At 37.4% G+C, this 13,826-nt stretch overlaps 1 protein-coding gene across 1 annotated transcript; it reads right to left on the bottom strand.

Moving 5' to 3' along the window:
• Positions 1-4,477: 4,477 nt before the first annotated feature.
• Positions 4,478-12,376, bottom strand: LOC133575606 (uncharacterized). Its single transcript, XM_061928297.1, has 2 exons — positions 12,343-12,376; positions 4,478-5,798 (listed from the first exon to the last, which is right to left on the bottom strand). Exons 1-2 carry the CDS (start codon positions 12,374-12,376, stop codon positions 4,714-4,716), a joined length of 1,119 nt encoding a protein of 372 aa, XP_061784281.1. The 3' UTR covers positions 4,478-4,713.
• Between the last annotated feature and the right edge of the window lie 1,450 nt (positions 12,377-13,826).

The following is a 13,826-nucleotide window of genomic DNA, read 5'->3' as shown; positions in this document are numbered from 1 at the left end:
ATGGATGGATGGATATATATATATATATATATATATATATATATATATATATATATATATATATATATATATACAGTATATATATTATATATATATATATATATATTAATACATATTATATATATATATATATATATATATATATATATATTAATACATACATATATATATATATATATATATATATATATATATATATTACATATATATATATATATATATATATTTATTAAGTCTTTCATACATACATATATATATATATATATATATATATATATATATATATATATATTATATATATTATATACATATACATTAGCCTATTGTTAAAATAATGAAAAAGCATCATTAAATATATTTGTTTTATTGTATTGTTACATTAATAGCTGTTGTATTATTATAGGATGGCTTGTTAAACATTTCATAGGATTTTCAAAGGGAGGAAAAACCAAGACATTTCATACAAAATGCAAAATGAATAAATACATAAATAACAAAATTAAAGAAAATGGTTAAAAGCCATCGTCCCGGGAAGCATTTCTTTTCGTCCCGTGCTTCTTTTTTATTTTACCGTCCCCGGGACGACGGGACTACATTAATTTCAAGCCCTGGAAATTGCATTTTATTGTTTGCATTATTTGTTTCAGCATTGAAATTTGAAGATGGTCCCTCAGCTCTTTGACAGCTTTGGCTCTTTTTCAGATCAGCAGACGGACTCTTAATTATTTCTTATTTACAGTATATATAAACGTTTCTCATTTCTATTCAGACTTCCATATATATTTAATTTCCTTAACGGCTTGCCATAATATATATATATATAAATATATGATATATAAGCCAAATTATCCCGATCCAGATATTACTTTAATTCAAATAATTAAGTAATATTTCCAGGGCTTGAATTTATAACCATTTTAGTCACATATGTGCCCAAAATGTAATCTGTGCAACTTCAAAATATTTGGGAACAAAAAATTATTGTATTGTGAGCTAAAGTGGTGGCATTAGCCTCAATGTTGTGAAGTAATAACATAGAGGCTAATGCCATGACTTTCATTGTGTTTCAGTGTCTCTTGAAGGATCATGCAAGTAATTGTTTCTTGTTGATGCTGTAAACAAAATGTCACTGTGCAAACCCATGTTTGTTGTTGTACTGAACACAGATTGAAAATAAACCGACCGAAATAATAATAATAACAATGACTCATTTCTAAGTCTTTGTTAGCCGTTTGTGAAGTTTTGTGCTCGTGCGCTACGTTGGCTCACATCCTGTGCATCTCCTTGGGGGCTCATTTGCATTATTGGGTCTGGTGTCTTTCAGCTTCTTCTTCACAATACCCCACAAATTCTCTATGGGGTTCAGGTCAGGGGAGTTGGCAGGCCAATCGAGGACAGTAATGCCATGGTCAGTACACCAGTTACTGGTGGTTTTGGCACTGATCATTAATATATGATCTTGCAGTTATCTACCATAATCTTTTTCCTCTTTTCTATTCCTTCATCATCATTATGTACTCTTTTTGAACTCAACTTTCCTTCATGCCCTCCTCTGCCCTTCTTTCCTCTCTCCCCTCTAGTCCTATCCATGTCCATACCTTCCTCATACATCCCCTCCTTATCCCCTTCCATCTCGATCCACTCACAAATCAGTTTATGCTCAACCGCCAAAAAGATTAAGACACTCTCACTGTCAGCCACCGCTCCTTGGTTCACTTCCGCTTCCGATCCTCCTCCGTCCTTCCAGCTCTTGCTTTTTCCTCCTTCTTCTTCTTTCTATTTCCAGCAGACTAGTAGAACATCTTAGGTGTATTGCTGCCTTCCACAGGCTATTAACAGAATGTCCTCCTTCTGTCCGATGGCCCACACTACAGACTTGGACACAAACAGAACAGAAAGTAAAAAGCAGCTTTAAAGGCCTACTGAAACCCACTACTACCGACCACGCAGTCTGATAGTTTATATATCAATGATGAAATCTTAACATTGCAACACATGCCAATAGGGTTAGCTTCCTAAAGTGCAATTTTAAATTTCGCGCAAAATATCCTGCGGAAAACGTCTCGGTATGATGACGCCGGCGCGTGACGTCACGGATTGTAGAGGACATTTTGGGACAGCATGGTGGCCAGCTAAAATTCCACAATATTCTGGACATCTGTGTTGGTGAATCTATTGCAATTTGTTCAATGAACAATGGAGACAGCAAAGAAGAAAGCTGTAGGTGGGAATCGGTGTATTGCGGCCGACTGCAGCAACACAAACACAGCCGGTGTTTCATTGTTTACATTCCCGGAAGATGAAAGTCAAGCTTTACCATTGGCCTGTGGAGAACTAGGACAACAGAGACTCTTACCAGGAGGACTTTGAGTTGGATGCGCAGACGCGGTACCGTGAGTACGCATGCAGCTGCGGCTTCCAAACATTTGATCGCTTGCCCGTACGTGCGTGCCGCTATGTGCATGTCACGTATGTAACTTTGGGGACTTTGGGGAAATATATGTGCTGTATGAACTTTGGGGAGGTGAACGGTACTTTGGGCTGTGGGATTGAGTGTGGTGTGCAGGTGTTTGAGTTGTATTGGTGGGTTATATGGACGGGAGGGGGGAGGTGTTTGTTATGCGGGATTAATTTGTGGCATATTAAATATAAGCCTGGTTGTGTTGTAGCTAGTAGAGTATATATATATGTCTTTTGTTTATTTACTGTTTTAGTCATTCCCAGCTGAATATCAGGTCCCACCCGCCTCTCACAGCATCTTCCCTATCTGAATCGCTCCCACTGCCCTCTAGTCCTTCACTCTCACTTTCCTCATCCACGAATCTTTCATCCTCGCTCAAATTAATAGGGAAATCGTCGCTTTCTCGGTCCGAATCGCTCTCGCTGCTGGTGGCCATGATTGTAAACAATGTGCGGATGTGAGGAGCTCCACAACCTGTGACGTCACGCTACTCGTCTGCTACTTCCGGTACAGGCAAGGCTTTTTTTATCAGCGACCAAAAGTTGCGAACTTTATCGTCGATGTTCTCTACTAAATCCTTTCAGCAAAAATATGGCAATATCGCGAAATGATCAAGTATGACACATAGAATGGACCTGCTATCCCCGTTTAAATAAGAAAATCTCATTTCAGTAGGCCTTTAAGGACGTCAAAACAAAATGTATGCATTCTTTCCAACGGCCGCTGGGTGGCAGCAGAGGCTCCATGTATTACCTGAAGAAACATTTGACTTCTGACCTTTCCACATTATTTATCTCATCTTTACTGCTGGAGTTCAGCTCACTGAGGATGTAAGCTCCATTTTTGGTCTTCTAATTATCTTTCATTATTCATAAACAGGCATAAAACAAACCATTATTATCATTACTGCCTCATTTTTTCACTCTCTACTAATTCAAACAATTCTAGCACAAAAACATTCAGGATGTTCATACAAACAATATTACACGTCCCTAAACGTACCACTTTATTATGGTATTTATATAATGTATTATTACATTGAATATTCACATGTTTATAACAGTGCTGACAATTGTAATTTCCCCTCGGGGATTAATAAAGTATTTCTGATTCTGATAATTGCATCACTCTCATAAAGCCTTTAAAGCTGAATATGTTTTTTTTTTTACCATAGCTCAGCTTCACAATGTTGGAATATTGACTGCTGATATTAATATTCTTCTCATTCTTCACCTTCATTACCGCTTGATTCAACTCTCATCTTATTTTATCCAGAGAGAACTTGACCATAAAAAGATGGCTGCACATCAATAAACTGTCACTAAACTTTTTTTGGATATTGTAAAAATGTAAAACACAAATTATGATGGATAATATTGAAATGAAAGGTAATCACATTTTTAGGAGTTAATATAGATGATGAAGTAAGCTGGACACTACATGTAAATCATATAAAGAAAACATTTTTTTAAAAATGGAGTGCAATACTAAATAGAATAAAATACATACTTACAAATATTAACTACAATTATTGTACCCAACTTCAGTTGAAGCATACATTGTTTATGGCATAAAGGTCTGGGGACATACATATAAAACAATCACACAACAATATTCATATTACAAAAGAGAGTAATAAAGATAATTAATAGAATAGACTATAGAGATCCAACAAATGATTCATAAAGTCACACATTTTAAATTTGTATAAAAGACAACTGCTCAAATGATGTATAAAGTAAATAATAATATGCTTCCAGAAGTGGTCCAGATGTGAACCAGTAAATATGAACTCAAAAGCAAAGGTATGAATACATGTAAAACAAATATGTACATCATATAAATGAGTTAATCTATGGAATCATCTGCAATTAGAAATTAAAATATGTAACACTTCATTATTTAAAAAAAACTTATATAAATTTTTTTTTATTACCGTAATAAGTATAAAAGTGAATTATGAATATCTACACATACAATATTTATTGTATGTAACATATTTTATGTACTGTTTATTCTCACCTTTTCAGTCAAATTGTTCCGTTCATTTTAAAGTACACAAATGTGTAAATTAACTCATGTACTTGACTGAAATAAAAGCACTAATCTAAAGTGCCTAATCTATAAATGTCAGAATCATATTAACAAGATTGTGTTACACACACAACGATGATGTCACACATGTTATATGTGCTGATGTTGCTAGAAAGTCAAAGTTAAAGTTCCGACACTTTATTTCAAATCCTGCATCTTCATTTGCTGCTGCTCTTCTCACCAGCACACTTGTGTTTCTTACACTGGTACTTAGAAGAGAATCTTTCACCACACACACTGCAACTCAACACTTTCTCTCCTGTGTGTGTTCTCATGTGTACTGTAAGAGTGTTTGGGTGACCAAAGCTTTTGTTGCAGCTTGAACAGGAGTATGGTTTTTCACCAGAGTGCGTTCTCAAGTGGGCTTTTAATTGCTGTCTTTCTTTAAAACTGTAACCACACACTGAACATATAAAAGCTTTTTCTCCAGTGTGTGTTCTCATGTGTATTTTTAAACTTAGATTTAATACAAAACTTTTACCACATTCCGAGCAGGAAAAAGGTTTTTCTCCAGTGTGTATTCTTATGTGTGTTTTCAAATGTTGCCTTTGAGTAAAATCTTTACCGCAGAATGAACATGAAAAAGGTTTTTCTCCGGTGTGTGTTCTCATGTGTTCTTTCAAATTTTGCCTTTTTGTAAAATCTTTACCGCAGATTGAACATAAAAAAGGTTTTTCTCCGGTGTGTATTCTCATGTGTTCTTTCAAATGGTGCCTTAGAGTAAAATCTTTACCGCAGATTGAACATGAAAAAGGTTTTCCTCCAGTGTGTCTTTTCATGTGTCTTTTCATATTGCAGCGGTCTTTAAAAGTTTTGTCACAGAGAGAACATGCGAAGTGAGTGTTGTCAGTGTGACATGTCTTATCATCTTTAGAGTCTTCATCATCAGTGTCAGGAGAGTGTGACATTGTGTCCTCACTATCTGATAGTGGAGCTAAGAGCTTGTCTGCTTGTGATCCTCCACAGTGGTCTCCATCAGCTTCTGTTGTCATGTGTTGTGTTGAGCTGCTGCTTGGAGACTCCGCCTCTCTCTTCTCCTCACTTTCACCTTTGACCTCATCATTTTCACTATTTACAATCACAACAAACACTGGGAACTCCTCCAGTCCTTGAAGATGCTCTCCCTCTTCACTGATGATGCGTTCCTCCTCTTCCTCCTTAATGTGGGAGGGATGTGGTTCCTCCTTCACCATCTTGAAGCCCCACTTCTGTTGCTCAGGGAGAAGATGTTCTTCACAGACGTCTGCAGGACACAAGACGACAAACATGTTTTAGAAACACCCAGCTTTGCTCAGTTCAACCATGCATTCACAACGTTTACATGTACTTAAGCAAAACAAGTTATTGTATGAACTGTCTTGAAATCTCAGTGGCAGACAAACACGCTGCTCTTTACAACTTTACTCACAGGAAAATAAAAACAAGCTACGGCGGGGGAACTTTTTTTTACTAAGGATGGGCCACATCCTACTCATAGACCCATACCCATAGGCCTACTCAGTGGCCTAGTAGGAGATCGGTACATGGTGAGTCATACCAAAGACTATAAAAATGGGACCTATTACCTCCCTGCTTGGCACTCAGCATCAAGGGTTGGAATTAGGGGTTAAATCACCAAAAATGATTCCCGGGCGCGGCCACCGCTGCTGCCCACTGCTCCCCTCAACATCCCAGGGGGTGATCATGGGTGATGGGTCAAATGCAGAGAATAATTTTGCCACACCTAGTGTGTGTGTGTGACAATCATTGGTACTTTTTAACATGGCCTAAAATGTATTGTGCGATGTTATTTAAAGAGGAACATTATCACCAGACCTATTTAAGCGTCAATATATACCTTGATGTTGCAGAAAAAAGACCATATATTTTTTTAACCGATTTCCGAACTCTAAATGGGTGAATTTTGGCGAATTAAATGCCTTTCTAAAATTCACAACGTGACATCACATCGGGAAGCAATCCGCCATTTTCTCATACACCGAGTCAAATCAGCTCTGTTATTTTCCGTTTTTTCGACTGTTTTCCGTACCTTGGAGACATCATGCCTCGTCGGTGTGTTGTCGGAGGGTGTAACAACACGAACAGGGACGGATTCAAGTTGCACCAGTGGCCCAAAGATGCGAAAGTGGCAAGAAATTGGACGTTTGTTCCGCACACTTTACCGACGAAAGCTATGCTACGACAGAGATGGCAAGAATGTGTGGATATCCTGCGACACTCAAAGCAGATGCATTTCCAATGATAAAGTCAAAGAAATCTTCCGCCAGACCCCCATTGAATCTGCCGGAGTGTGTGAGCAATTCAGGGACAAAGGACCTCGATAGCACGGCAAGCAATGGCGGAAGTTTGTTCCCGCAGACGAGCGAGTTAAACCCCCTGGATGTCTTGGCTCACACCGTCCCTTATGCCACCGAAGATGATCAAGAGAAGAATATCGACCCTCGCTTCCCTGGCCTGCTGACATCAACTCCAAAACTGGACGGATCAGCTTTCAGGAAAAGAGCGCGGATGAGGGTATGTCTACAGAATATATTAATTGATGAAAATTGGGCTGTCTGCACTCTCAAAGTGCATGTTGTTGCCAAATGTATTTCATATGCTGTAAACCTAGTTCATAGTTGTTAGTTTCCTTTAATGCCAAACAAACACATACCAATCGTTGGTTAGAAGGCGATCGCCGAATTCGTCCTCGCTTTCTCCCGTGTCGCTGGCTGTCGTGTCGTTTTTGTCGGTTTCGCTTGCATACGGTTCAAACCGATATGGCTCAATAGCTTCAGTTTCTTCTTCAATTTCGTTTTCGCTACCTGCCTCCACACTACAACCATCCGTTTCAATACATGCGTAATCTGTTGAATCGCTTAAGCCGCTGAAATCCGAGTCTGAATCCGAGCTAATGTCGCTATAGCTTGCTGTTCTATGCGCCATGTTTGTTTGTGTTGGCATCACTGTGTGACGTCACAGGAAAATGGACGGGTGTATATAACGATGGTTAAAATCAGGCACTTTGAAGCTTTTTTTTAGGGATATTGCGTGATGGGTAAAATTTTGAAAAAAACTTTGAAAAATAAAATAAGCCACTGGGAACTGATTTTTAATGGTTTTAACCCTTCTGAAATTGTGATAATGTTCCCCTTTAAGGACTTCAACACAAAATGTATGCATCCTTTCTAACAGCCACTGGGAGGCAGTAGAGGTAACTATTCCAGCAAGGTTTTACAAAGTGTTCTACAAGGTCTGACTCAAATTGCCTACCTGGTCTGTGTGACTACACTCTGGCAACCCATGTTGTCTGATATAGTCCTCAAACATACATTTTGCTACTGTAAATCCAATCCAATCCACTTTATTTATATAGCACATTTAAACAACAAAAATGTTTCCAAAGTGCGGCGCAACAATATTAAAAACAATATTAAAAACAATATTAAAAACAATATTAAAAACAATATTCAAATATTATCCTTAGCTCCACCAATGACTGAATAAAAACAAAAAATAAATAAATATAAAACCAATATAAAAACAATACAAAAATAAATATGATTAAAAACGATTTAAAGGGTAAAACCAATTAAAACAGTAAATAGAAATAAAAATGTATTAAAAAAAACACACAAGACAACAGAGGACAGAGGACCACACAACTCACGTAGTGTTAAAAGCCAAAGAATAAAAGTGGGTCTTAAGACGAGACTTAAAACACTCCACTGTGGGAGCAGTTTGAACATGGAGGGGCAGAGTGTTCTAGAGCTTAGGGCCGACCACAGAGAAGGCCCTGTCTCCCCTGGATTTAAAGGCACGCTGGAAAAGGTTGACATAGCGTGTAAAGTAGTCCATGACCACAAGTACACACCTGTTGCCCTGAGATGTAACAGGTAGCTCATTAATATTCATAGTGGCAGATCCTATCATGTTGAAATGTACCATCTTTATCTTTCATGATGGTCACTGCGGTTAAGCGGCTTGGATCAAGCGTCCAGTCAATGTTTGGCTTTACCGTGTCTAATTTCACATTTCACTTTCCTTTTCTTGGATGCTTTGCCACCAGAAGATTCAGCCTCATGCTTTTCCCCTCCTCCCACTTTTAGCACTTTGGCCACAGCGAGTCAATCACATGAATTGTTTCAGCTTTAGTTTTTACTTCCTGATCCAACCCTGGCTTGGAATCTAACCCTGGCTTGGAATCTAACCCATGCGAGGCAGAACTGCCAAATAAGATCAACTATCATTAACAGAAATAAAACTATAAAATGGGTGAAGTCAGCACAAAGCGTCAGATGGACAGAACAACTGTGCCAAGAGCCATAAGGTCAAAGTTTTCTTCTGCTTAGAGACGACACATATCTAACATTAACATACACACCTTGATGAGTTACCCACTAGATTTCTAAAGTCTGTGCTGAGCAGTTTGTCACCACAATTCCTTCATCTAGTTAACGTCTCACTTCAGACTGGAACATTTCCAAAGGCCTTAAAGGGGCTGTTTGCAACATTTACACAGATGTCTAGAGGGCGCTAACTTTCCAATTGATTTCACACAGCATATCCCTCCTTTCTTTCGGCTTCTAGGCCGTAATGATGTAACTACATACGTACGTAACACATGCATTAGCTTTAAGTGTTGTTAGCTAATAATAGTGATTTGGATAGTTAGCGTTAGCTGTCATTGAATGTAAATCTTATCTTAACAATAACATGATTGCAAATCGTTTGTTGCCTCTCTTGGACTGCTTTTGTACGTGTGCACGCCTTCTCTGCACGTACGTGTTGACCAGACAGGGTGAGTGACCGCCGTAAACACCAATCATTTTATACTGGTAACATTTTTTATTGAATTCAATTCAAATGTTATCCACTGATATTAATAGTTGAGTAGCTCTAGACTAGTTTAATCTACATTTGATGTCAAAAGAGGATTAAGACAAAGCTGTGGAAGATCACCTTTACTATTTATAATGGTGGCAGAAATGTTAGCTATTTTCATGAAGAACTCTTTTATAGAAGGCATTCAAGTGATGGGAAATGAGATATTGATAAGTCAACTTGCTGATGAAGCCACACTTTTTTTGAAAATCATCATCAAATCCCTTTGGCCCTACAAGCTATTGATTTGTTTTCTAAAGCTTCTGGACTGGACTTCAACATGGACAAGTGTGAAATCCTCACCTTACACCATTGTCCAAGCACAACATTGCACAATATCAAAGTGAAAGATGAGGGCAAATATTTAGTCATTGTTTAATGTAACAAATAAGATCAGAGCAGATAAGGTCAACTTGGAAAAGCATATATTGATGGCTGTAAATCAATCCTAAACAGGTGGCTTCAGCGGGACTTATCCATCTTTGGAAGAATCTTGCTGACTAAAATGGATAGCATGTCCAGACTTATCTACCCGGCTTGTTCCCTGCCTACTACAACCAAGATTGTCACAACTATTGATGACGTCAACCTAAAATTCATGTGGAAAAGCAAATGTCATTATATAAGAAAGGTAGCAATGATTAAATGTGTTGAAGAGGGTTTTAATATGATTGACTTGAATCTAATGATTGGAGTCTTAAAAGTAAAATGGTTAAATATTATCTTGTGAATTCACATTCAATATGGTGTATAATTCCAAATGCCGTATTCCAGAGATTGGGAGGTATACGTTTTCTGTTGTGACTTTCATGTAAATTCATTACCACTCAAACTGTTTAATTTCCACCCACAGAGAAACTATTGTTTAAACACTATTTTTATCCCCTCAATACACCTATATGGAATTAGTGTTACATTGTAGTTCATAGAAAATCCATAAACCTGTAAATAGAAGAATGTAACTCTACAGGAATGTGGGCTATGTCATGTGTGTGTCTGTGTATATATAAATATATATCATTTTATTATTTGTACATTATATCAATATCTATATATTACATTAATAATAATAAGTCCACCATTGTTTATTCATTTTAATAAGTGGTATGACCGTGTGAGAACTTCTGTAACTAAGACAAATCTACATGTGTGACACGTTAGCCTGGTGAGAATGTTTCTTACCACCCAGCCACCAATGTATGTGACACGGTTGTTAGGTAAGGGACAGTTCTGAGGTGGTTTCCAGTTGGCATAGTCATGCTGGACAAGAACTCTTGGCACCACCTCAAAGGCATCTGGAATGCTGTCCTCCGAGTCCTTCGTCATAGGGAGGATCTTAGTGTTGTCTTGTGCTGTGGCATTTCCAGTTTTGCTGGGTTCAATGCCACAGTGTACAGCCAGCTTGGCCTAGATTGAGTGGAATTGCTGTGTGTTGGCATTGTTGTTGCAATAATAAGAGAAGTTAAGTTAAAGTTAAAGTACCAACAATAGTCACACACACACTAGGTGTGGGGAAATTTGTCCTCTGCATTTGACCCATCCCCTTGTTCACCCCCTGGGAGGTGAGGGGAGCAGTGAGCAGCAGCGGTGCCACGCCCGGGAATCATTTTTGGTGGTTTAACCCCCAATTCCAATCCTTGATGCTGAGTGCCAAGCAGGGAGGTAATGGGTCCCATTTTTTAAGTCTTTGGTATGACTCGGCCAGGGTTTGAACTCTCCACCTTCCAGTCTCAGGGCAGACACTCTAACCACAAGGCCACTGAGCAAGTCTAATGACCCGTTTACTGCACACCAAATCTGATTATTTTTCTGCCCTCAAGTGACAAAGATTTGATTTTTTTTTGACAGTCCAAACGCTCCAAAGTCTTTCACATCTGATCTTTTGGCATCAGATTGAGGCCACATCAGGAGGTAGTCCTGGATCCCATTGGATTCTGATCTTTTTAAGTGTGACTTCGGTCTAAACGCAATGCGACCTGAATGTGAATTTCTCATCAGCTTTGGACGAGCTACGTCATTCGTGTGCTCCGTAAAAGACTCAGTCACCAGCAGAAGTGGATATTTCAACCACAACATCCGGTTTTGGTGAGCAAAGTCTATTTAAGGTCACCACATTTTTGGTGCATCACTTGTCAGTAGTGCACAAATAATAAGCTATATGTAATATATTATTTACTTGGATTCCAAAGAAATAACAATTGTTGAAGGAACATAATTCACTTTGTGGTGAGTGGAAAAATAAAGCTCCTGGAGATCCACGCTGATGTTTGTGTCTCCTCTACTTAAAAGCCATTAAAAGATCACAACCCTCCCAAATATATTACACTATATACATCCATTCATACATTATATTACTTTAGTTTACTTTCACCTAAAAACACACATTTTAAAGGTGTTGCCACTTGTATTTTATTGTGTGGTAGTAGCGACTTCCTCCTGGTCAACTTCACAGACAAATTATGAATTTCACACATAAAAACAACGGCAGACATGAATTGTAGATGAGACTAATATTTGTAGCAGGAAATCAACTGCAAACAAACTTATCCTTAACTTAAACTTAATGTTTAATTAGTGGAGCCCTCAGATGTAAAGACATTGGTGCATCTAATGGTTTCTTCTCTAAATCCTTGTGAGTGTCAAATGAAGTGAGGTCAGTAACGTCTTGCTGATGATAAATGCTTTCAATCTTTAAAAACTATATTTTTAAAATCCACTCCATCCCATTTTAAATATCTTTTTGTAATGATGGCTTTTATATTTGCTGCTAAACCTTTCTGCAAGGATTCAGGTAAATAAACAGTAGCCTAATGGGACTCTAGACCATGGTCTGAAACCCGGGAGTGACCAGATGTGCCTCTAGGTCACGTGATTGCAAGCCAGCTATAGGACATTTTGTGCTCAAACTCTACACTCACTCTCACTTGTTTTAGTTCTACGCTCCAGCTGCTTGACCATCGTGTCAATTAAGCCACGAAGAAGAACAAACGGTATGACGTCATATGCAACCCAGCTCGTGCGAGCTACATTTTTCATACACAAAAGTCGCTTTCTTAAAGTGAAACCCAATCTCCTACATTAAAATATTAATTACATATTGGAAAATGGTAAGAAGTAAAAACAGCCTTAAATTTAAATATTTATTGGAGAAATTTCAGTTGTTTTTAATACGCCCAATTTTAATTTATTGTATTTACTTAAATATGTTTTATTTCATTCTCATTTGTATTGTGTCTTATTTTTCAAGGTGTGGTTCTTATGAGCATTGTATTTAATTTGATTTATTTTATATTCCTATGTAATTGTTTAACTTGCTATAAAATATTGAATATTGAAAGTGTCTTGATATGTGTGTGCATTGTATATGTATGTTCAATTCTTCAATTATTACACACATACAAACAGTTACAAATAAAATGTTTTTTTTTCCTTTTAAAAGAATGTTTTAAACGCTTAGACCAGGGGTGTCCAAACTTTTTTCCACTCAGGGCCACAGACTGAAAAATCAAAGCATGCGGGGGCCATTTTTATATTATTCCTTTTTTTAAACGAATACAATATATAGTTTTTAGTTTTTTTTTAACCTTTATGGCTTTCCTCAAGTTTGGTCCCGGGTACCCGGAAGGGTCTCAGTCATAAAAAATGTTAGAAATAAGTCATAAATTATTTTTTCATTTAACGCTTGAATCTCGATATCAACTTCAGGTCTGTCTGTCGTTATAACGTTTTTTTTAAATGTTGTTTTTATGTTTATGCCCTTTATGTCAAAACCCTTATTTTTATGGCAAACACACAAACTATGCAACATTTCCCCCCAAAATATTTCAACGTGGAATATTTGATGTGAAGTAATTGGAACCTTAAATAGGTCAATAATTCATAACAATAGAAAAATAAAAAGAATAAGTGTTGAAAATAAGCCAAATTTCTATTTTTGTTTTTACTTTTAATGCTTAAGTCTGTAGATCTGTTGATTATAAAATTTTAGAATTTTTTCATTTTTTGTTTGTTTGTTTGTTTGATGCCCTTTTTGTGAAAGAAAACTACGTTTCGCACAAAATATGCAATATTTTCCCCCCAAAATATTTCAAAGTGGAATTGTTCCAGTGAAGTAATTGGAGCCTTCAATAGGTCAATAACAGTCCACATGGCAGCTTTGTGTTATTAGTGTCAACATTGACACTTTTTCTTGTTACATTTCACCTGTTTACTCTTTTATTACACTTTTTCATGTTTTACATTTTTATTGTAGTATTTTCAGAATGTGCCGGGGCCGTTAACAAATTAGCTGGGGGCCACAAATGGCCCTCGGGCCGCCCTTTGGACATGCCTGGCTTAGACGCTACAATATGACTTATGTAAAAGGTTCATCTTGTTGTTGTGTATTGTTCCTATAAAGTGTGTGTGT

Source organism: Nerophis lumbriciformis, linkage group LG33, assembly GCF_033978685.3.
Source record: "Nerophis lumbriciformis linkage group LG33, RoL_Nlum_v2.1, whole genome shotgun sequence".
NCBI classification, from domain to species: domain Eukaryota; kingdom Metazoa; phylum Chordata; class Actinopteri; order Syngnathiformes; family Syngnathidae; genus Nerophis; species Nerophis lumbriciformis.
Note: the sequence above shows the minus strand (reverse complement) of the source record. Positions and strands in the feature narration are given on the sequence as shown.